Genomic DNA, 23116 nt, shown 5'->3' on the forward strand with positions numbered 1-23116 from the left:
CAGAGTCCTGTCTTGGGGAGAGAGAGCTCCCTGTCTGAAGGCATCTGCGATGCTTTGCAGACTGAGGAGGGGACAGGGATCTGGCTCTGTCTGACCTGCCCCTCTTAGCACTTTTATTGACTCTTTAAACAGTTTATGTCTGGGCTGTACTCTCTCTGGAGTTGATAAGACAGAAGAGTCTGAGGACTCCAGGACTATGGAGAGAGCAGGGCTGCAAGCTCGAAGACTTTCCCTAGACTCAGTGCATTTGTCCACTGATGATCTGTCGACTCCTGCTCCCTCTTTCCCTCCTATTTCAGAGGAAAGGGGGTTACTGTTGGGGCCTGCAACTTGTGGGGGATTCATCCAGGCTTACTTCCAAGCCTGCATCCTTCACTCCATGGGCTGGTCCAAAGAGAGCGTGAAAAAATGGCACGCTCACCATATTCATAGCTCCTGATGCAGCCAGTGTCCCTGGAATGGCTGTCTGAGCTTGCCAGAAGGGGAGGTAACTTGCTGCGGAAGTCCCAATTCTGGGGTCTTGGCCCACCAGGAGGGAGCCAAGGGGGGCTTGAGCCATAATCTGAGGCACTGACTCACCCCCCATGGGGCTGTTAACCATCAGTGTGAAGGAATTACGGCTCAGCCCGGTGACATCTGTGTCACAGAGAAGCTGACCCTCCTTGCCTTTTCCATGCTGTTGTGCTGCCAGCGAGAGTAAGGTAGATTTGATCAAGGAGAGATCAGAGGCCTCTGAAACTCCTGATCAGTCAGCTTGTATGGCTGTGGAGCCAGTGTCCCTCATTTGCCCACCCCCTTTGCTCGAGGCCTCGGACAAAGAGGGTTTTTCCTTCACACGATCTCTCTTCCCCATATACCCAGGGCCCTGGAAGTTATTTTCCATCGTTGTCCCTATGTATAATCCGCTTTTTCCATGTTTTATCACAAGATAGTTAGAGCTAAGCTCTGGCGTCCTCCTGGAGCAGCAGGGCTATTCAACCTGGAGGGAAGCACGTGCACAATCCCAGAAGGCATACACAAAAATTTGCACAGCCATGCCTGGAACAAGAGGAGGCGTGACCTAACTAGTTTAGATGCCTTCCCCCACTGAAGGAGAAAGGGAAGGGAGAATCACATATTTGCTTTCTGAGCAGCTATTCAAGTATCTCTAATTTCTTTCTGTTAACCTTGAAACAACAGGAGATATCTGCATGATGGCTCAGCAATCATAGAGACAACTCTCCCTGTTTGCTCATACTTTAATACTTATTTGTCCATTCAGTGTCATTGTGACTGGGAAGTTATGCAATGGCTGCCGCACCTTAATTTAAAGCACCAGGGACTTTAACATCCAAGGGCAAGCCGAGACCTTCCTGCAGGTTTCATTCTACCCATGGGTAACCACAGGGGCGGCACAAGGGTTTTTGGCACTTGTGGCCAGCCGGCGTGTGAGGGATAGGTGGCTGCAGCTCTGTGGTGCGTGCTCCTGCCCCCCGCGCCTCCTCTGGCGCTCCCTCCGGCACCCCACGCCTGAGGCCACCACCTACCTGGCCTCAAGGGTGCACCGGCCCTGGGTAACCAGTTGCTTGTCCCTGTCATAGGTCTTCTTCATTAGCCACAAGAAGGCAGTACAAAGTTCTGTTTACTAAGTCTTATATAGAGGGCAGAGTCTTCATGATGGGCATCTTCATTATGCACAGGGGCCAACAGTCTTGCAGTAGCCTCTCTCAGAATGCAGAATTGATATACAGCAAGGCAATAACAAATCTGCTATGTATACACAGTGCACTTCTGCAATTCTGGCTGTAGCTTGCCCAATACCCCAACATGATAGTGTTGACAGCTTGACAACAACCTATCCAAATAACTCTGGAAAATATTTAAATTCTGACCTATAACTTGGGAATAATCATCAGCAAGCTGATGCTATTATACTGGTAACTAGTCAGAAGAATGCCTATAATGTTAGTGTCTCTCACAAAATGGATATGCTGAAATTCCTTATCACTTGGATGTCCTTGCATTGGCAGTAAATATATTTATGCACAGTTCTATGCATAATTGCAAGCAACATAGCAACCTGAAGATAGAAACTTCTCATTAGACGAGGTGCTTAGAGCGGTTGAGATGGAGTTAATTTGCGTAAGACAGATTTCTAAAAACATTATCTGGAATTGAACTGTATTCTTTCCGATTAATTTAAGTTAAAGACAGGCAAGTCTTACATCTTGAATTTTTCCCATCATAGATACCCATGTGGCCTATTGATCTCAAATGATTACATTAATAGATCAAAGATCCTCTAGAAATGAACTTAGCAGTATTGTTTCTGACAAAACAATACATTTAAACTTGCATTGTTTAGATTACAACAGATATTCCTTAGGGAACAGTTCTTTTTGTTTATTGGGTCTAGCCGAGAAAACAGAGAAAGCTGTGCTGCAAAAAGTAAAAAATGTGCCAGGCAGAAACATTTTTTCTGTTTGCAGGAGTAGTTTCAAGGTGGTATTTTAAACAAATAAATGAGGACCACAATGAATAAGAAATACAAGGTTGGACATATAGACAATTATTTCTAAATTTAAGTGTCTTAACAAGGAAAACAGGTTACTCAAAACTGACAAGCAGATTAATGTCTAGGCAAATGAGACTAAAATATATCTCAATTTTGAAGAGATTACATGTAACATATGTCATTTTTACTGAGTTTATGGTTGTTCATAAACATTTATAGAAAAGTCATCTTATATTTCAAGCACTTGAATCAAATTATATGAGTTTGATCTATTTTATTTTCCTTCCCACCCCCCAATGCAGGAATAACAAACTAAATAGCCTGAATGGCCACATACCACTCTTTATTGAAACCAATGATGTGGGTTTTCTGCAAAAAATACTACTGAATCATTTTTGATGCCCTAAATAGAGCATGATTTGATTTAGCATGTTTAATTTTTAAAATAACAAATAGAAACCAAAATAAGGAGTAACCCATGTCCCATGCTTGAACAGAAATATTTGGTTAAAAATAATTAACAGTGGTAATTATTACATTCAAATGAATCCCAATCTTCACATATCAATTATTTGTACTGGAATTACACTTGAAACAATATAAAGAAACTACTATGTACTTACCCTTACATTGTTAAATTTAAGGAGAAAACCCAAAGACATTGAAAACTTTTGAGAGACTAATTTTAGCACACCCAAATAATGATAAGCTGTGGACATGGGGGCCTACTTATCTATTTCAACAGAATTTAGCTTTCTCCCATGGTGGTCACTGGTGCATCCTAGTTTCACTGAGTGGATGGTTGATGAGAATGTTGACTCAGTGTGTGGCAGTGGTGAAAAATCAGGAAAAGGACTGGAAAAGCTGAAAGTGTTGAAGAAAGCAAACATTGGGGAAAGCAAACATTGGGGTTGTACACTTTTCCTATGAGCTAAAGAATCTGGGACTACTCAGTTTAGGGAAAAAACAACTAAGGTTTAAAAAATCATGGAAGGGGTGGAGAAAGCAGATGAGCTCCCCCCTCCAATAATGCGAGAACTTCAGGATGTCTAATGTAGTCGATGGGCAACAGGTTCAGTACAGCCAAAAAGAAATACTACTTTAATCAACTGTCACAAGCATAGCTTTGACAGAAAATTAGATTTATGAAGAATATGTGTATCAATGGCTACTAGTCATGGCTACTAAATTGAACTTCCTTATACAGAATACCAGTGCCAGGAAATAACATCAGAGGAAGGCCTTGGCTTTTATGACCTGTTTGTTGGCCCTAAAATGCCAAAACAGTCCTAGAAAGGACTCTGCCCCCTTACCCTCACTGAGAGAAACCAAGGCTTAAAGGCTGTTGTGGTTGCCCAGCAGTGGCCAATTAGGGCATTCATTTCTCAAAGCTATAGGTGCTGCTGCTATAATTTTGATGTGTTTAACACCCACCCCCCACTCATGTTTCTTTTAGATTTCAGATTATCCTACAAGCATGGGGCTTTTTTCAGGTTCACAGAAAAATCCATCTTGTCTGTTAGTAGTTCCAGTCTCTGGATTAAGTATCCACAGATTTGGCCATGTTGAGAATTAGATATATTGATTCCTGTTTATATTGTAGACATACAATATATTTTCAAGCACGTATTTACTGTTTAAATGTGACTAATTTTGTCTATAGTTAATATGCTATAATGTGTATGATATTGTTTAAACATTTATTGAATTTAAGAATTTAGTGTTTTCAAAGTTATAAGTGTAACTGAATATTCAAATATGTGGTTACTCTATGATGACCATATGAAACTGATTCTGTACAGAGGAGTTAATGCCCTTTTTTCTACAAATTTTATGTTTCTATTTTCAACTTTATTTTTGCCATCTGCAAGGTAGGAAAAACTTGAAGATATGTGTAAGACAGCACAGACTGCAGTAGTTTACAGTTCAGTGTTGGATATACTCAGGGCTTTTTTTTCTGGGAAAAGAGGTGGTGGAACAGTGGTGGAACTCAGGACTGCAAAATGACGTCACTTTGGGTCAGCTGGAACAAGGGAGTTTTTTTAAGTTTAAATCGCCCTCAGCGAAAATGGTCACATGGCTGGTGGCCCCTCCCCCTGATCTCCAGACAGAGGGGAGTTTAGATTGCCCTCCGCACTGCTCGGCGGCGTAGAGGGCAATCTAAACTCCCCTCTGTCTGGCGATCAGGGGGCGGGGCCACCAGCCATGTGACCATTTTCAAGAGGTGTTGGAACTCCATTCCACCGCGTTCCTGCTGAAAAAAGGCCCTGGGTATAATAACTTCTTTTTGGGGGGGGGGGGGGTAGCAGCACCATCATAAGCAAAATTATACCTTTCTATGGCCACTGACTTTGATGGACTTAGAAGAGTGTAACTTTACTTAGGATTGCACAGTCAAACACTTATATTTTTAATTTTCATTAATATACTAATGGCGACCAGTACAATTTTATACACTGTTATAAACAATGGATTTTATGCCATTAATGTAGGAAAATAAACATAAGATTGATTTAAAAAGTGTTTCATATATTTAAATTTCCCCCACATTTCTATTTTTCTGGAAAATAATTTTTTTCCATTGCTTCAATATTCCAGAAATATTTACCTCTACTAGCATCACTTGTTAGTTCCATATTATTTTAGTGATTACAATCTCCATTCTGATAAATGAGGATTTTATTTTTGGTTTTAATTTAGGTTGCACAGCCAATCAAGTGAATTCATAATTTGGTTTTTAAAAATTTGGATTACTATTTGTATTTCTGGTTTTATTTTGCTCCTCTCAGTTTACAAACCAATTAAACATTCGTGTATTCTCCCACACAATTCCTAAGGATAATCTGAAAAACTTTAATGACGACTTTGAAACTGTCTTCTTTGCCTAAAATTGTATTAGCAATGGCATTTACACATAGTTGTTAATTTTATGAAAAAACATATTTAACAATAGGATAGCTTCTGCAAAAAAATACATCTTAAAAAAGTCCCACCTCACCTCTCTGATTAAAACTGTAAATTACACTCCTGCATTTGAAAATATGAGATATTTTTACTACAGTTCTAGGAAGATAAATACTGTTAGACATTTATAGGATGAATATGATAACCAAAATGTGTAAGTATATACACATATACCTTTTTGTGGCTTAGAGAGCTCAGGATGCTTATCTGCTAAAAGCGAGCTATCAAAAAAGAACACACTAGTGGCAAGAAGTAGCAGCTTCTATACATCAGAATGTTTGCCGTAAAAATGGAGCATTTGTGGCACCTGAAACTAGGGATGCCAGATCCCCACCGGGGCAGGGAATCCCCTGCTCCCACCCTCCACCCCCACTTACCTGGCCAGCAGGAGACGTCCCTCCTGGAGCACGCCCCCAGGTGGTGCGGCACACTCCTGTGCACCACAGTGGCCGGATTTGGGTTGCTGTGGGGCGCAGGAGCACTCCTGCGCTCTGCAGCGGCTGGATTCGGGATGATTCGGCCTATATTCAGCCTGAATTGGGCCGAATCAGGCTGCTGCATAGCGTGGGAGCGGTGCTGTGCTCTGCAGCACCTGGATCTGGGCCAATTCGGCTCCCTGTGGAGCGTGGGAGGACTCCCAGGGCAGCCCATGGCCCACACAATGACATCACTTCCTGGAAGTGATGTTATTGCACAAGCTGGGAGCACGTGCACACTGCACGCACAAACAGAAAAAAACCCAGGTTGGAGCTGGGCCTCAGATCTCCTGCCAGGGAGGGGGTGGTATTAGCTGGACCTGGCAACCCTATCTGAAACATACTTGGATTTTGAGTTATTTAAGGAAAAGGAGAGAGATTAATTGAAATTCTTATCCTGAAGAGGACATTAGAAATCAGTGTTTTCTTGTATGTAATAGCAAACTGACTGGACAGAGAAATAAGGCAAGGGTAATTCCTAGCAGTACAAGTTATAAAAGCACTATGTTTGACAATTCAGCTATCACAGCAGTAAGCTCTCGCAAAGTTATCCATTTTAAGAAAAGGAGGAAATATGGTTTACAGGATTGCCAAGTCAAAACATCAGAAATGAAATGTTCTATTTTCTAGGGCCAGTAGTGAATGGTTCATAACCCAACCCACAGCAATAGCCCACAGATTCACAAAGTGCTTTAAACAGTAGTACCAGAAATTTTTGTAAATACATATGCATTCTTTGATAAAATACCTGGAATGAGGCCTGCCAAAGGCTGATTTTCCTCATCTCCATCTCGATAAGCCTGCCACCAGTTTGGATCTTCCTGGCTAATTACATGGAGTATATCTCCCTTTTGAAAGGATAGGCCTAATTCTCTGCAAGGGACATAGGGGTCATCAGATGGATCATAGTCAAAATGAGCTTTCACGTGGATCTAGGAAACAAAGAGGTATAAACATAAAAATAGATGAATGGATCCAAGGATATTTTCCCTGGTACATGTTCCCTTTTGTGTACAGAAGATAAAATTTGATTTCTAATACAGAACAAAGCGTTCACATGAAGATAAGAACCAGATGCCAATATAAAAAGCAATTAAACATCAGAAGCATTCAAACCCTTTCTCATATAATCAGGATAAGATCTAGTTTTAAACACATGAACAAAAAAGGTCTAATTTTAGGATTTCCAATGTGAAATATCTTCTTTGCTAGAAAGCAGAAAAGCACATCCCCCCCACCCAAATCAGTTGAGGTACTAAGTCTATATCATGGGAGCAATCCCCAAATTAGTAGAATCCAAGCTTGAGCTGAAGAGCCTGACAGCAAAAACTTGCCATCTATTTAAAGAGCTGACCCTTATGACCCTCAACAACTTGGTGCCCAAAGTACTTGAAGGACTGCTGCTCCTGTACAGTCCAGCCTGCCAGCTAAGATCCTCCTCACAAGCCCTGTTCTCTGCATGCCAACTTGCAGAGGTGAGGCAGTGGTGAACTGCAACATGGCTTTTTCAACAGTTGTGCCTCATCTGTGGAATGCCCTTCCTCTCTTGAGGCTCACTCAGCACCTACCCTCCTCGTCTCTTCTAGGTGCCAAGCCAAAATATTTCTTTTAACCCAGTCTTTTACCTAACCATTTGATATTTTTAAATTTGTTTTTACTATCTGAGTCTAGCCTGAGGACTCATGACAATCATTTTCGGATCCTGAAATTTTAAGCTGTTTTTATGATCTGGCTGGGTTTTTTAATGGTTTGGTATATTTTAAAGACGTTATCATATTTGTATCATGTTTTACTTTGTGAACTTCCTCAAACAGGTCTTTGGAGAGGTGGTTTACAAATTTTCTAAATTAATAAATATTCATTGATCATGTAATATGGAAAATGATCCAAAATATATGATATGAAGAGCTTAAGATGAGATACATGAAAATAGATAGAAATAATGTATGAACTGATCACCATGAAAATAATAGAACATTAGGTCCATTGATGCAATTTTTGGCAGCCAGATCATACCCTGAAAGAGCTATTGAAGAATCAATACTTGGCTGGGGAAGGGGGTGGGTGGCAAGTCCTTCCACTTCAGCACTCGAGGACATCTAGGAGGGATCCCTGCATCTTCCACACACCGCAAACCTTAGATTGCCACCAAGTTTCAAATACTTCTGTTCACATTATTTGTAAGGTGCCTTTTCAATAAAATCACCTTGTTAACAACTTAAAGGCAGACAGCTTATAAATCTTACTATTTCACCAGATTTGTTTATTATGCAGAGTACCAATTTAAAAACAAAGCTTCTTTTCTTAAATTCATTCCCCCTTTGCCCCTCCTTTTTTCAAACATGCATTTCTCAAGGAGAAGTCATTCTGTTTAGAAAGGGGTGGGGCAACAAGTCCTGCACTGAGCTCAGTGGAAGGGCATTTTGAAGAGTGACTGTACAAGGAATTTCCTGGTGGCACAGAAGAAAACTGGGGAGGGACAGGAAAACAAATATCGAAACTGGCAACCTGTTCTAGGCCGTGGCAATATCTATTAGTTAGCATGCACATCTGATTGCAGAAACAGAAAGTCTGCACTGAACAGCTTCAGGTTAGTACAAGGATGTCAAAGTGAGCAATTCCTGAGCAAACTATCAAGAATTATAGTCTTATTTCTGTACTGTGACAAAACATAGTAAAACTGATCAAGACTTTTACTAAACTGAGATTACACTCATCTAAAATCTATGAATTTAGCATTCTGTGGAGGAAAAGAGGCACTGCATGCATCATTTAATGTACTAACCTGCCTAAAATGGGATGCCCAGGAAATTTATTTGGCTATCAACAAAAACTTCTGTTCTATTTACTGGCATTTTTCTCTACCAGCCCTTCCTAACTACTTTATTCCCTGCTTCTTACAAATCATTCCTTTACTATTTCCCAACAATAGTACTGCTATAATGAGGAATGAATAGCACTTGAGAAGTCAAAGTATGTGGTTAGGAATGGATTCCTGCCACCACCACCCTTCAGATAATGAAAGGACTGACACGTTCTAAATGGAGTCCAAAAGATACTATTGGGGGGAAACTCCCTTTGAATGCTTAAACAAGTTTTCAGAAGCTAGTTTGAAAACATATAACACAGATTCGGTTTCGTTTTCTCAGCCATGCCGGACGCTCCTCTCGGCTGGTCCGGGAGGAAACGACCGGGCACCCTGACCGGGCGGCTGATCCGTAAGGATTAGCCCCCAGGACTCCCAGGGAGGGTCCGGGACGCGGCGGGAAGAACTCCCCGAAATCAATGCGGGGGGGGGAATTGCCCGTTTGTCCCTATGGAGGCCGGCAGATGTGCGCGGCGCCTCGAGTGCCGCCGGGCAACGAGAAACGGCAAGTAAAAGAAACAGGCGGAAGCCTGTAAACAAGCGAATCCCTTCTGTTCTACAAGCGTTTGTGAAGGAGAGGTTGATCTGAAGAAGACTCGCTCTTCCCCTTCGTGGAGTTCCAGAATTTTGTTGGCGCCCCCCCCCCCAAAAATGGCAGCAAAGAAGCAAAGTCCCGCTCTCGGTAAGTCAATCTCGGCCACCTTGCAGAAAGGAGAGTCGCTCGAAGAGTTGGTGCGCAGGGCGGTGGTGGAAGCCATAAAACCCTTTGTTGACAAGCTGAACGAAACTGATCAAAGGGTGGGCTTAATTGAAAGCGAGGTGAAAACCATTAAGGCAGCAGCGGGGGGGGGGGCAGAAAAGTCTGCTCTGGAAAGTGCGTCACTTGTGAAGGCTACAAAAAAGGAGCTGAAGTTGGTGGAGAACCAACTGATCGGGCTACAGGTGGAACGAACGCAGACAATTTTGCGTCTCCAAAACGTGAAAGAGGAGGAAAATGAGGATCTGTGGGATTTGGTCTCGGAACTACTGGCGACACCCGCGAGGACGACTAAAGAAGAGGTTAAAAGCGCCATTTTGGAGGTCCGTCGGGCTTCTTCAAAATATGCAACAAAGCGACAGTTGCCTCGTGAGATCATTATTGACTTTTCAACTAAAAAGATTCGGGACACCATCCTATATAACTCATACAATGCGGATTTGGACTTTATGGGTTTGAAAGTCAAGATTTTGAAGGACGTTCCATTTCTAGTCCGGAAACGGCGTTTTAAATATAAAAAGTTTGCAGCTCTTCTGAGGGACCATGGAATAAAGTACAAATGGTTATTCCCGGAAGGAATATGGTTCAGATATAAAGATCAGGCCTATAAGATATTATCAGAAGATCAACTAAAGGATTTTGAGAATAAAAACCCAGAACTCTGCTGCACCAAGAACGAAGAAAAGGAGGAGCCGGAGGGGGGGGGGGAGGAGGAGAGCATCGCAACAGCAGTTGCACAGAGAGAATTGCGTCCGGGACCTAGAAGGGGGAGGAAAGTTTAATCAGAATTTGAAATGTTTATTTTCTGTATGATTAACCACTCCATCATTATTCTATGGAGCTATTTTTGTATTATGACAGTATGAAGGGAAACATTGAAGTGTAGTGTTTAGTGTTTGTAGTTCATTCCCCCCCCCTTTTTCTTTTTCCACCCCCCTTTGTCCTTTCCCTTTCCTTGTGATAGTCTGGTGTAGTGTTTTGTAGTTATGAAAAATAAAAAAATTTATAAAAAAAAAAGAAAACATATAACACAAAGTACAGTGAGTGTCTTAAACAGCATCAAAAGAAGATAAAATCCATTTGCAATTCAGTACGTTACATATTGTAAATGTGTTAAAATCACATACCACAGTCTCCTTAGTAGGTGGTGGTTTGCTCTGCTGACTGGGAATCAGCACAAAGGTCAGAGTGCCATGCATGTCTGCCTATGATAAAAAATAAACACTTCAGTGGTAGCTTGCAATGATTAATGTTAGATATTTGCTCATAGTGAGCAATGACCATTGGTAGTGGGGGGGGGAGGGGAAGTAGTTGCTGTTCTTGTAAAACTCTCATTTAATAAAAGCATGCTTTATTTTTTTTTCCAGTCCTGTTTATGGAGATACTACAGCAACATGGCAACTGACATCACCATCAGAATCTGCTATGTGTGAGAAATAGCGTTTTCCTCTACTCAGACTCTAGTCTGGTTCACCAGACAAGGCAGAAAGTGATGGACGGCAAAAAGGAACAGCAGCACATGCTTTAGGTCACTGCTGAGGGGGACAGAATGCTTGAACTGACAGACCTTTGGTTGGAGTCAGGGACATAATTCTTGAGCTCATATTGTGGAAAAGTAAGCACCTCTTTGGAATTAACCAACAAGTTTCTTGTATTTCTTGCAAAACGCAGAAGTGGAAACTTCATGGTATGTTTTGGGGCATGCGGAAAAACTAGAGGACACAGGTGCATCATCTGAGACAAAATTCAAGTAAAGTGAAAAAAGCTACACACACATAAAATATTCAAATAATTTAACCCTAGATATTTATATTCAAGGCCTCTAGAGTTCTGCTTAAATAAAATGATGCCTCACTCCCATGATATGAAGTTGGTGGACTTTCATGGAAGAACAATTTCAGACCTGAACAGTTAGTTAACTATTCAGACCTATTCAGATGTCAGGAAGTGGCTGATTGCTAGACGTGCAGGTGCCCAACTTTTTTGCAACAACTGCTGTATAGCAAAACAAATGTATCAGTGACTGCATTACAATGTCTCAGATTTAAATTCACAACTGGCAGGGTGATAACAAGTGGCAACTTCAACAGGCACGACAACGAGGACCAAAACGTATGAAACACTTGGAGAACTGTGACTGCATCTTCCCAGTGTTTTTAAAAGCCTAATAGCTGCTGTGCAGGGTCCTGATTTGTAGTGAATTCATGTGCTGGGGGCGGGGGGGGGGAGGAGTTTAATCCTTCTACCTGCACATAGTTTTACTCATTGAAATCACATCCACCCCCAGGCTGTAAGTCATGGAAAGGACAACCCCCCTCCCTTTTAAAATCAATTTTCTTCCTCTCAGAATCACTGGGTGAAAGTCTGTTTCAGTTAGTTTCAGTTCAGTTCAGTTAGTTTCAATTAGCAAACTGTAGGAATGAAAGGGTTAAATGCCCCCTCACTATGCCATGGTCTCCATCTGAAAGAGGTAGCTATTACCTTTTAAAAATGCTTAGATCTGATCTCAGATCTCCCAACATCATGTCTGTTTAGGCCCTAAGTTTTTCTACAATAGATTTCACATACCAGCAAGTCAAAAACTTCATTGACATCTTTTCCACGAATTTCAATTCCATTAATTTCCAGAACTTCATCGCCTTCATGCAACAGTCCACTCTTTTCTGCAGCACCTCCCTTCACTATTCGACTGATGATGACCGAATCCATTTCATTGCGTACCGTAGCACCCTTCATAATTAAAAGAGTAGCCATTTTAATATATCAGAAATATCCTGTAAGTACAACCTAATTAACCTGTTTTGGAAACTACACAGGCCTGTGGACTTAAGGGCACTTACGAGGAAATGACCATTTCTGTTGACTCCCCCTTCTCACTACAGACCCTCAGTTTCCCTCTTATGCTGAACTTGAGGGCTCACTTATCTTAGGGTTCACTTACTCTCAGGAACAAAACTGGAATTTTTCCTTCCTGTTTCCACAGGTGGGGGGGGGGTCACCCAACTCCCCAGTCTGGATATTTCCCCAAGTAATGAAAAAAGTTTTAATTTCCTAACTGTACAGAAAATAGCTATGTGAACATGCCAGGGCCAGATTGAGGGGGGGGCGGGGGGGGGTAGTCTGCCCCCGGTGCCACCAGGGAGGGGGCGCTGGGAGCAGCTGCCAGCTGCCAGAGGGCGCAGGCAGCAGCGTGGGCAGCCTCGCAGCCTGGGCAGCCTCGCAGCCCCCCGCGCTGCCTTTTGCCTGCCCCGCAGGACAGGGGGTAGACGGCTTGCCGCACACCCCCTGTCCTGCAAGGCAGGCAAAAGGCAGCACGGGGGGCTGTGGGGCCACCCGCGCCATTCGCCTGCCCTGCAGGACAGGGGGCAACCAGCCGCCCCCTGTCCTGCGGGGCAGGCGAATGGTGCGGGTGGCCGCGCTGCCTTTTGCCTGCCCTGCAGGGCAGGGGGTGTGCGGCAAGCCAGCCGCCCCCTGTCCTGTGGTGCAGGCAAAAGCAGCGCGTGGGGCTGCGAGCCCATCCACGCCATTCGCCTGTGGGGAGGCGAATGGCGCGGGCAGCTTCCCAGCCCCGAATGCTGCCTCCGCTGTTCCACCCTGCGTGATGATGTCAACAAAGTGACGTCATCACGCAGTGCGGGGAGCACGCACGTGCGCAGCGCACGCACGAAGTGGTCGGCCTAGGGTTACCCCGGGCGCCGGCAACCCTAGATCCGGCGCTGGAACATGCAACAGTGAAAGCAGCTGCAAGTAACAACATACAGGAAAAGGCATTGCACAAATAAAAATTTAAGGATTCTCCGTCCTCTCCCTCCCTCACCCAGGGTATGGTAAGATGACCTCCTTTCCTTGGAGTGCAAAGAAGTGTTGCAGTAAGTATCCAACATTCCTTTCTCACTCTGAGGTGGGGGGACATTTTAGTATGGGATGTCCAAAGCAGTATCTCCATATCACATGGGAAGGATAACATCTATTCTGATTGCAGTGACTGCTATAATACCTCTGACCAAAGGCTGCATTGGCCAAGATAACAGAATTTATTTGTAATGTGTAGTCTGAACTGAAGTCCATGTGGCTGCTCTACAATATTCCTCTGCTGAGGCATTTATGTTAGACACAAGTGAAGTTAACAGGATGGGATAGTAATTGGCATGCCACAATGCTACCTGAGTCACTTGTTCAGTGTGCGTGGCACCTTCTTCCCTCCTGCAGGGGGAAGAAACAGGTCAAAGGACAATCTAGTTTTCTTCCTGCTCAGGTATGTTCTCAGGGCTATTCTAAAGAGTTGGCCTTAGGATTAAATGTGGATCAGTTCTGGGTATGACAAATCCTTAATAAAGACACAGAGTTCTTTCCAGGTGGACAAGGCCCTCTGTTCTAACACCCTGCAGGCCAAGGGCTCGATCTTTAGGAAAAGGACTTGAAGATTATACAATTGGCTTTATGAATGTTTATATGTTTTATTGAATTGTTCATTTTTAATATACTTTTTAAAAATGCAGTTTTAAACATTTTAATGTTTGCTACCTTGGAGATTCTATTTCGGTGGAAAGGCAGCATAGAAATATTTTAAATAAATAATATACCTTTCAAGAATCCCTTTCTAATTGACTGAAATGAGATTCCAAAGAACTTACAGTATGACCTGTAGGGCTAAGCTTGAGCAAAAACCTCTGGACTACTCAGTGGATATCTAGAAACAGGTAACACCCTCTGTATATGGGAGTATGACATATAAGGCTGTTGCTTGCTTGCTAAAGAGTTAGCCTTCACCTCCTGGTCAAGGCCTGCCTGAAAGAAACACTGTACACAGTACATAACCATGCCATGTGTAGGTCACAGCTCTTCCTGCTAAACCAGTAGATGGGACCTTTCCAAATAACAATATCAATTCTAGATATGGAGCACAGCCTGAAGAAGCCATTGGGTGATTCCCCACTAGTGTTTTTCTGCGGTTCAGCTTCCAAATAACCTCAATTTTTTTTTGCGTTTCCACGTGGGAAGGCGATCCTAGTAGCAGCTTTGAAGTCACTGCAGGTTTTGTCCGTTTTTTTTCCTTCTTGCTTTTCCCCAACTTATTTGTCCATTTGCTGCAGATGAGGGATTTTAATCGTGCAAAATTCTTTATCCGATGTTTTCCCCACCATTGTCCTTTTCTCCCGCCCTTCAAATCAACTATATTTGATTGGTTGATCACATTTTCCAAGTCACACCCACTACCCTTTCCCTTCCCCTCTTGTTTCTCTCTTTAAAAAAAATTTATAAAAAACGTTGCAACGTTTCTACATGTCTATGCAGAAACATATCCTGTGTCACGTGACGACAGCTGCCCAATAACGGGTCCATTTTTCAATGCGCCAAATTTGTTACTTGTTGCTCGCTGACAGCTGACAGCTTCTGAGGCAGAGGGAAAGCGGGGTCATTTTCCCTCCAAATGTCAATAACCAATATTCATTCCACGATATTGGCAGGAAATGCTCTGACCTATCAGATGTGTTTGTTTGATGCAACATTTATACGTAGCAACGTGTGTTTTGAGAAAAATGTTGATGTGTTTGTTTGATGCAACGTTTATATGTAGCAACATTTTAAAAAAAATTTTAAGAAGATGTACGTCTGTTGACACTTCCCCCCGGAAAAAGCAATGAGGAATCGATTTTTATACAGGCAAATTCCACATGATGGACTTTGAGCATGATGGAATGAAATGTCAATGCGAAACAAAAGCCTTAATGTGGAATCGGGGAGCGGTGGATTCATATGACTCCACTGCAGCACAACTGCTCAGAAAGTCCGATCAAAGTCGATCATGCGGAATCCCCCATTGTCTCACTTAGCTGAGCAGCCTAGTTTGAGGAGGCACTGGCACTCAGTATCTCACTGATAAAGTACAGCCAGGCTCGGTGCAGAGGCCAGACTGGACCCTACTAGAGTGTGTAGGACCACCAAAATCCTCCATGGTTTCCAAACTAACCTATCTGCTGATCTAAAAAAAGCATCACTAGTGGAGGCAATGAGATACCAAGCAGCTCAGAGTGGCCTCCTTTTATGTTAGTTTCCTCATGAGCTTTGCAATGAGAGGGACTGAAGGAAAGGCATAAAGAAAATTAAATGACAAAGAAAAAGCACGCGAGGGAGGCCTACCTTAAAAAGCTCTCTTAGGCAGGAAATGAACTGAGTAAGTGACCCCCATTTGTACAAACAGGAAATTGATAATTAAGTACTCCCTCCTTGACTAAATGGTAGGAACAGCCCTCACTAAGATGACCTCCCCCTCACAGTGAGAACAGGCAGAAATAATATCTCTTAGTTTTTTGGAAATATGTACATGGATACAGGTCACTGTTTTCTACAGTCACTAAATAATAGTGCTTAATATGAAGGGGGGACTAACAGAGACATTCCTAATTCAAGTATGAATATAAAGCTTGCCAATACATAAAAGATTTTCAAATTAAATTTTCACAAAGTACATTTTCTAAGATATGGATTGAGCAAATACGTACAATACAATGATCACTTAAACAGTACTAAAAGCCCTCAGTAAGCAACATGAGTAAAACAGAAAGGGTCAAAAGCTCTGTCCCATCAAATGACTGAAACTGTCAACAAAAATGACAGAAATGGTATCTGTAAGAGATTCTAGTCCGTAAGAACCAGTCTACACTAATCATCAAGGGACTCCAAAGTTCCTTACAAAACTGCAAAAGAGAGAAAGTCTTCCTAATTTCCTCTAGAAGACTGTTCTACAGGGCTGGGGCAGCTACAGAGAAATTCCATCAGTGGGAAGCAAGGGAATGCAACTTTATAAGGTTTGGGATAACCAGCAGGTGTTTCTGTGCTGAGTTAAACTGCTACATGAGTTCATATTGGAGGACCCTGTAGGATCTGATTAGTTCCCAGACTAGAATGATAACATTTGTTAAACACCTAGGATCTAGTACAAGATAACAATCCTGTATGGTACAACCACAGCGCTGCTGGCTATTAGACTGAACTACAAATCACTACTCTGAAAGTGGGAAAAAATTACTGATCTTTATATGAAACATGTAAAACCTACATCCCAGTTTGATTTTTCAATAGAATGCATCTTCAGTCACTCATTAGATTTAATTGAGCATTATGGAATACACAGATATGGCAGTAAGAGCTTTATTTCACATACAATGGGAAAAGTTAATGCCCAGGTCTTCTTAAATAGACCAGAACCAAATTTTCAGCATAGCTTGGGAACATGAGCCCAAATTAATTGGAAATTAATTCAGTTTCCAACGCTATCCCACAGAATCAGTGGTACCATAAGAAATGGTATTTATACTGTTCCCATTCCCTATTACCTTGTGAGAATGTCAATATTCTAACTGATACTTTGAGGAGTATCTATTACCATCATCAGATCAAGCACTACAAAAAACATCTGAAAGCTATTTGTTTCTTTATATATTAAAATACTTTTAAGACCACACTTCCATCAAATGTGGACTCAAGGGGATTTATAATACCAACTGTAAAAACAGAGCACATTAGCTATATATCAATAAAAACTTGACACTTCAAATAAATCCCTTATAATGACAGTTTAAAACAAGCTGCACAAAACTTAACAGAACTTTGACAGAAAAAAACCCCCTCCTTCCCGGGGCCTTGAACAGAACCATTTTCAAAACTCTTTAGAAGACACACACGGATAAGATGCTTTTCACTTCCACCTGAAGCCCCCTTTGGTATATTGGAATAAGCATCAATAAAGTTCAGGAAGGGCCTCACAAACCTCCCTATGGGAGAGGATCAAAGGGGAAAAACTGGCCCAATCCACATTTTCTTCCATGTCTTGTATTATTATACTCACCAATGGAATATCTCTTGCCTTCTCAATGCGAACTATTTTAACTGTCTCTCCTCCATAGAGACCAACATTCTCATAAACCTTTTCATCTGTTACTGGCTCAGGTTGCATTTCCTGCTCAGCAACTTTATCATGAGCCAACAGCAGTGCCTGACATAAAATAAACAACACCATTTATAGAAAATTATAATACTATGCCAAGCTTAATTTGTACTAAATTGAACCTATGTAAATTTGAGTTTAAAAATTCCACCAAACATAAATCTATTTTACAGGTTTGGAGATTTAGGAAAGCTACCTTCATGTGAAATGGCGCTATAAGTCAGAATCATGTCTGTGATTTTAGCAATGTGGACTATTAATGCAATAGAAAATGCTGCCATTTTCACTTTTAATTGTAGCTGCTCTATCAAGTTCAAGCACACAGAATATTATCGGTGAAGCTATGGAGGATTAGAATGTGATGGCTTCTATAGCTCAGCCACATGAGTCAGGATTCAAAGTAGAAAAATTTACATACAGTATATATTTTAGAATTTTAATGTTTACAGTGTAGCAGTTTCAGTGCCAGAAATGGTTTTTCTTACATAGTTCAAATTCAAAATGTGATTTATCTCCATGCCAGAGGGAACTGCTGCTCCAATCAAGCAAAACTTCAACTACAGCTACAATTCAGCCTAGTATGCATTTATTATTTCTCTGGGCCATGGTAGTTTACCATATGAGCCAGGAACAAATATGTAAATGTCTGAAATACACACATATATTAATACTACTACGGGAAATATTTTACTGTACAAATAAGCAGTTGTTCCTACCTGAATATGAGGTGCATTCAATAAAGAATTAAGTTCTAGCCCATCTTTCTGATGGCTTGGTTTCAACACAGACTGTACCTGTAAGACAGGGGAAAAGCAAAAAGTTGATAACCGTGGTCCTCTCCATACATGCTGCCCTTTTTATATCAACAAGCACAGACTCCCAATCTCATGTTTTAACAATTATGTGAAAGGGGGGGGGGAGTTCAGGGGAGAAACGGCAGGCTGAGGCTGCCTAACAATCCTCCAATCGTTACTTCTCCCCTGTACCTTCCCCTACTCCATCAGTTTTGCCAAGTTTTTTTGACAACCAAACTAAAAAAAATAAGCTGGCTGTGGGGAAACCTGGCATTGGGTAGGATTTGCAGGGTAAAATGACAAGCAGGAAATGGTTAGCACCTCCTTCTGCTACCTTTTCCTCAAAAATCCCTCCTACCACTGCACTCACCAATGCACACCAGGAATTCCCAATTCTGTTTGCTGGCATAACGCAGTTCTTCCCCAAACAAGCTGAAGATATAACAGTAAAAATAAGAATGGTGTAGAATTATACTCCTTAAAAACAATGACTCCTACTTTAACAGATTATTGTATTAAGGGCTGATTTCTCTAAACTGCAATTTGACCTAGCTCATTCAAAATATAAATGTAAAATAATGTAGGAATGACCATGCAAAGTTTATATTTTGGCAGCGTCTACTGAAGAGTCACTCACAAAATTTACTGAAGTAATTGAAAAAGATATTCTCACAGAATCATAGAATTGGAAGGGGACTTATAGACCATCTAGTCTAACCCTCTTCTCAACGTAGGAATGGCCTAAAGCATCCCCAACAAACATTTGTCCAGCCACTCCTTGAAAACTGCCAATGAGGGGAAACCCACCACATCCCCAAGCAGCCAATTCCACAGTTGAATTATTCTTAATGTGAAGTGTTTTCTTAATGTTGCATTGGTACCTTCCCTCCTCTGTTGCCAACAGGAACAGCTCCCTTCCCTCCCCTAACTGACTGCCTTTTAAATACTTAAAGAGAGTAATTATATCTCCCCTCAATGACCTCATTCTCCAAACTAACATTCCCAAGTCTCTCAGTCTTTCCTCATAGAGCTTGGTCTCCAGACCTATGATCATCTTGGTTGCTCTCCTCTGTACCCGTTTCATTTTGTCTACATCCTTTTTGAAATGAGGCTGCCAGAACTGCACACAATACTCCAGGTGGTGTTTGACCAATGTGATATATAGTGAGACAATGATATCCTGTGATTTGGATGTTATGCTTTTGTTGGTAACACCTCAAGATTGCATTTGACTTTTGTTGCTGCCGCATCACACTGACTGCTCATATTTAGCTTCCCATCCACCCATACTGCAAGATCTTGTTCACACACACTGATACCCTGAAGTGTATCACCCATCCAGTATGTATACTTGGCATTTCTGTTACCCAACTGCAGAACCCAGCACTTATCTTTGTTAAATCACAGCTTATTCAAATCTGCCCACTTTTTAAGTGTGTTCAGATCTCATTGAATTCTCTATCTTCAAGGGTGTTTGCTGCTACGCCTAGTTTGGTGTCATCTGCAAATTTAGTAAGTAATCCCTTTGCACCCTTGTCCAGATCATTTATAAAAATATTGAAAAGCACTCTGCTGGAACTGAGTCCTGTGGCACTCCACTGGAAACTTTCCTCCAATCAGACATGATGCCACTGACAACTACTCTCCGGGTGCAGTTACCCAACTAGTTCCCTATCCATCTAACCATCCTAGAGTCCTGTTGACAGCCCTCCAATTTACCCATCGGACCATCATAAGGAACCTTGTCAAAAGCTTTACTGAAATCCAGATAAACTACATTGACAGCATTCTCACAATCCAGTAAGCCTGTCACTCAGTCACAGAAGGAGATGAGGTTGGTCTGGCAGGACCTGTTGGGGACAAATCCATGCTGACTTCCCTGTATCGCCATGTTGTTAGATACTTCCAGACTGATGCCTTTAATAGCTGTTCCAGTATCTTCCCTGGGACAGCTATCAAGTTGACTAGCCTGTAGTTCTCAGGGTTGACTTTTTCCTTTTCTTGAAGATTGGGATGACATTTGCCCTCTTCCAGCACATAACCTATCCTCCAAGTGGCCTGGAGGATAATCGACAAAGGGTCTGCAAGCTCTTTCGAAAGTTCTTTAAGTGCTCTCGGGTGCACCCCATCTAGCCCAGGAATTTGTACACATCCAGTGCAGCAAGATGCTTCTCCAAAACTTCTCTGCCCATGTCAACCAGGAGCCCTGAAGCCAAGCTTTGCCTACTACCATCTCCAGGTGGGCCTGTTCTCTTCTTCAGGGAGAAAACTGAGGCAAAATAAGCCTTCTCTCTGTCAAGAGTTTCTCCACGTTTACCCAGCAATGGGGGTATTGCCCCCTTTACCTTCTATTTGCTCCTTATGTACTCAAAGAACATCTTTTTGTTGTGCTGACGTCCCCCACCCCCGGCCAGTCTCAGCTCATTCTGAGCTTTGACCTCTCTAACAGCTGCCCTACAGTGCCTAGCTACCCTAAGATACTCTTCTTTAGATGTATTTCCTTCCCTTGAACATCTCCTTAGCTCATCACAGAGTTCTCTGATCATTCACACTGGCTTCTTGGATCCTTTACTGTGTTTCCATCTTACTGGAATGGTGATGGCTTGAGCCTGCACAAGTTCTTATTTAGGAGAGCCCATCCTTGATTCATTCTTTTCCCTTCCAGCATTCCTGTCCATGGAATAACTCTCATCATATCTCTTAAGTTTATTAAAGTTTGCCCTACTAACATTTAACATGCACTTTTGGCTACAAACTCCCACAGCAAAAGGAATTCTAGGAGGCCATGATCAATTCTCCCTGAGGATTCCCACCACCTTTACCCCATCAATCAACTCTTTCTTGTTGGTTAATATCAAGTCAAGTATGGCTGAGCCCCTCATCACTTCCTCCACCATTTGAGAAAGAAAGTGGTTGGCCAGGCAGGTCAGGAAGTTGCATCACTCTGGGCATGTAGCAGTTGGTCTCCCAGCACACATCAGGGAAGCTGAAGTTCACTGTAACCAGGAGTGTGTGATTCAGGTTTCAGATTCGGGTAAAGTACCTGAATTAGACCCTATTCACAATGATTTGGAAACCCTGAATCAAAGCTGCCTGAAGTGATTCGTATCGCTTCAGGAAGCTTTGGGTCAAGGGGTTTAAATGCTCTTTTAAGTGCCGCTGCGAAGCAACACGGAAAGAGGCATTTAAACCTGTGGATCAGCTGTTTGGCGGAGGAGATCCCCGCCAAGCAGCTGATTTGGGCCTTCCCTGCTGCCCAGCTGACTGCGGCAGTGGCGGAGAAGGTGGCAGGGCCCCTGCAGGAGCCGACTTCACACTTCCCCGCTGCCTAGCTGGCTGTAGCAGCAGCACAGGCCCCGCAGGAGTTGACTCCGACCTTTCCCACTGCCCAGCTGGCCGCTGCGGCAGAGGTGGCGGGAGCCCTGCAGGAGCCGGCTCTGCACTTCCCTGCCACCCAGCTGGCTGCTGCGGCAGTGGAGGAGGCAGCACGGGCTCCGCAGGAGCCGGCTCCAGCCTTCCCCACTGCCCAGCTGGCCGCTAAGGTGTTGGAGAAGGTGGCACGGGCTCCACAGGAGCCGGTTCTGCACTTCCCTGCAACCCAGCTGATTGGCCTCCCCTCTCCCTGCTGGCCAGGTAAGTGGGGGTGAGTGGGTGGGGGTGAGTGGGTTTGCCCCAGGGGGATGGGAGGTGGTGGTGGGGGTTGCTCCTTCTCACTTAAGCATACTCCGAATCTTTACGTAGCATACCGAAGCAAGCTAAATACCAGAATCCCGAAGCTGCTTGCTGCTTTGGGATTCTGGTAATTCCGGATTTTTCCCTGCTTCAGGTAAACCCGAAGTGAGAAACCTGGATTTTTGGGGGGTGCACACGCCTACCCGTAACTACAAGGTCTTGTTTCCTGGATACCCTATTAAGCTGCACACGAAGGGCATAATCCACTTATCTCCTTGGTCAGGTGGTTTGTAGCAGACCTCAGTCACAATACTGCTTGTCTTTCCCTCCCCTATCATCACCCAGATGCTTTCCACTGAGCTGTCACTCACCTCTTCCAGGATTTCCTGATAATCAAACTCTTTCTCATGCAGATGTGATCAGACATATAAAATCATTCCAGGAAAACTGAACTGTGAACAGATTATCATTTTTCATTTCAAAGGGAGAGAGATGCCCCCCTTTGAACTACTGTGGTACATGCTCTGAGTCAGCATCAGTGACTTTTAACTATACAGAAGTGATGAAGGAAGGAAGCTACTCACTCTGCTTTCATGATTTTAAACTGCAACCAGTGAATGGAATGGTAAAATTGATCAGACTGGATTACAATTATGTCCTGCCCTAGTTTGTTTATTTAGAAAATTTACGTGCCACCTTTCCAGAGACCTGCTTGTGGCAGATCACAGAGTAAAAATACAATAAAATAGTTAAAAACAACAAAAGAATGATCAATGCACTAGAAAGGAACAGCATACAACATCCAGCATCCTTAAATGATACAGTATTCAAAAAGCAGTCCTAAAGAGAGCCAATTTGGTATAGTGGTTAAGAGCAGCAGGACTCTAATCTAGAGAACCGGGTTTGATTCCCCACTCCTCCGCTTGAAGCCAGCTGAGTGACCTTGGGTCAGTCACGGCTTCTTGGAGCTTTCTCAGCCCACCCCCCGTCACAGGGTGATTGTTGTGGGGATAATAATAACATACTTTGTAAACCGCTCTGAATGGGTGTTAAGTTGTTCTGAAGGGCAGTATATATATCGAATGTTATTATTAATACTACGAAGTAAGCAGCAGAAGATCTAACAGGTTAAAAAGTTGAAACTC

The 23116-nt window shown here is 42.8% G+C and overlaps 1 protein-coding gene across 4 annotated transcripts in view; it reads right to left on the reverse strand.

The window, feature by feature from the left end:
* The window catches only part of PALS1 (protein associated with LIN7 1, MAGUK p55 family member), a 98318-nt gene that overhangs the window by 29268 nt on the left and 45934 nt on the right, over window positions 1–23116 (reverse strand). For all 4 annotated transcript variants that reach the window (XM_054971539.1, XM_054971536.1, XM_054971537.1 and 1 more), the window contains 5 exons: window positions 18222–18299; window positions 17407–17553; window positions 12126–12287; window positions 10685–10762; window positions 6683–6866 (listed from right to left, as the gene is read on the reverse strand). In XM_054971539.1, the coding sequence (XP_054827514.1) occupies window positions 6683–6866; window positions 10685–10762; window positions 12126–12287; window positions 17407–17553; window positions 18222–18299 (649 nt within the window). The remainder of the gene's footprint in view (window positions 1–6682; window positions 6867–10684; window positions 10763–12125; window positions 12288–17406; window positions 17554–18221; window positions 18300–23116) is intronic.

Source organism: Eublepharis macularius, chromosome 2 (genome assembly GCF_028583425.1).
Source record: "Eublepharis macularius isolate TG4126 chromosome 2, MPM_Emac_v1.0, whole genome shotgun sequence".
Classification (NCBI taxonomy): domain Eukaryota; kingdom Metazoa; phylum Chordata; class Lepidosauria; order Squamata; family Eublepharidae; genus Eublepharis; species Eublepharis macularius.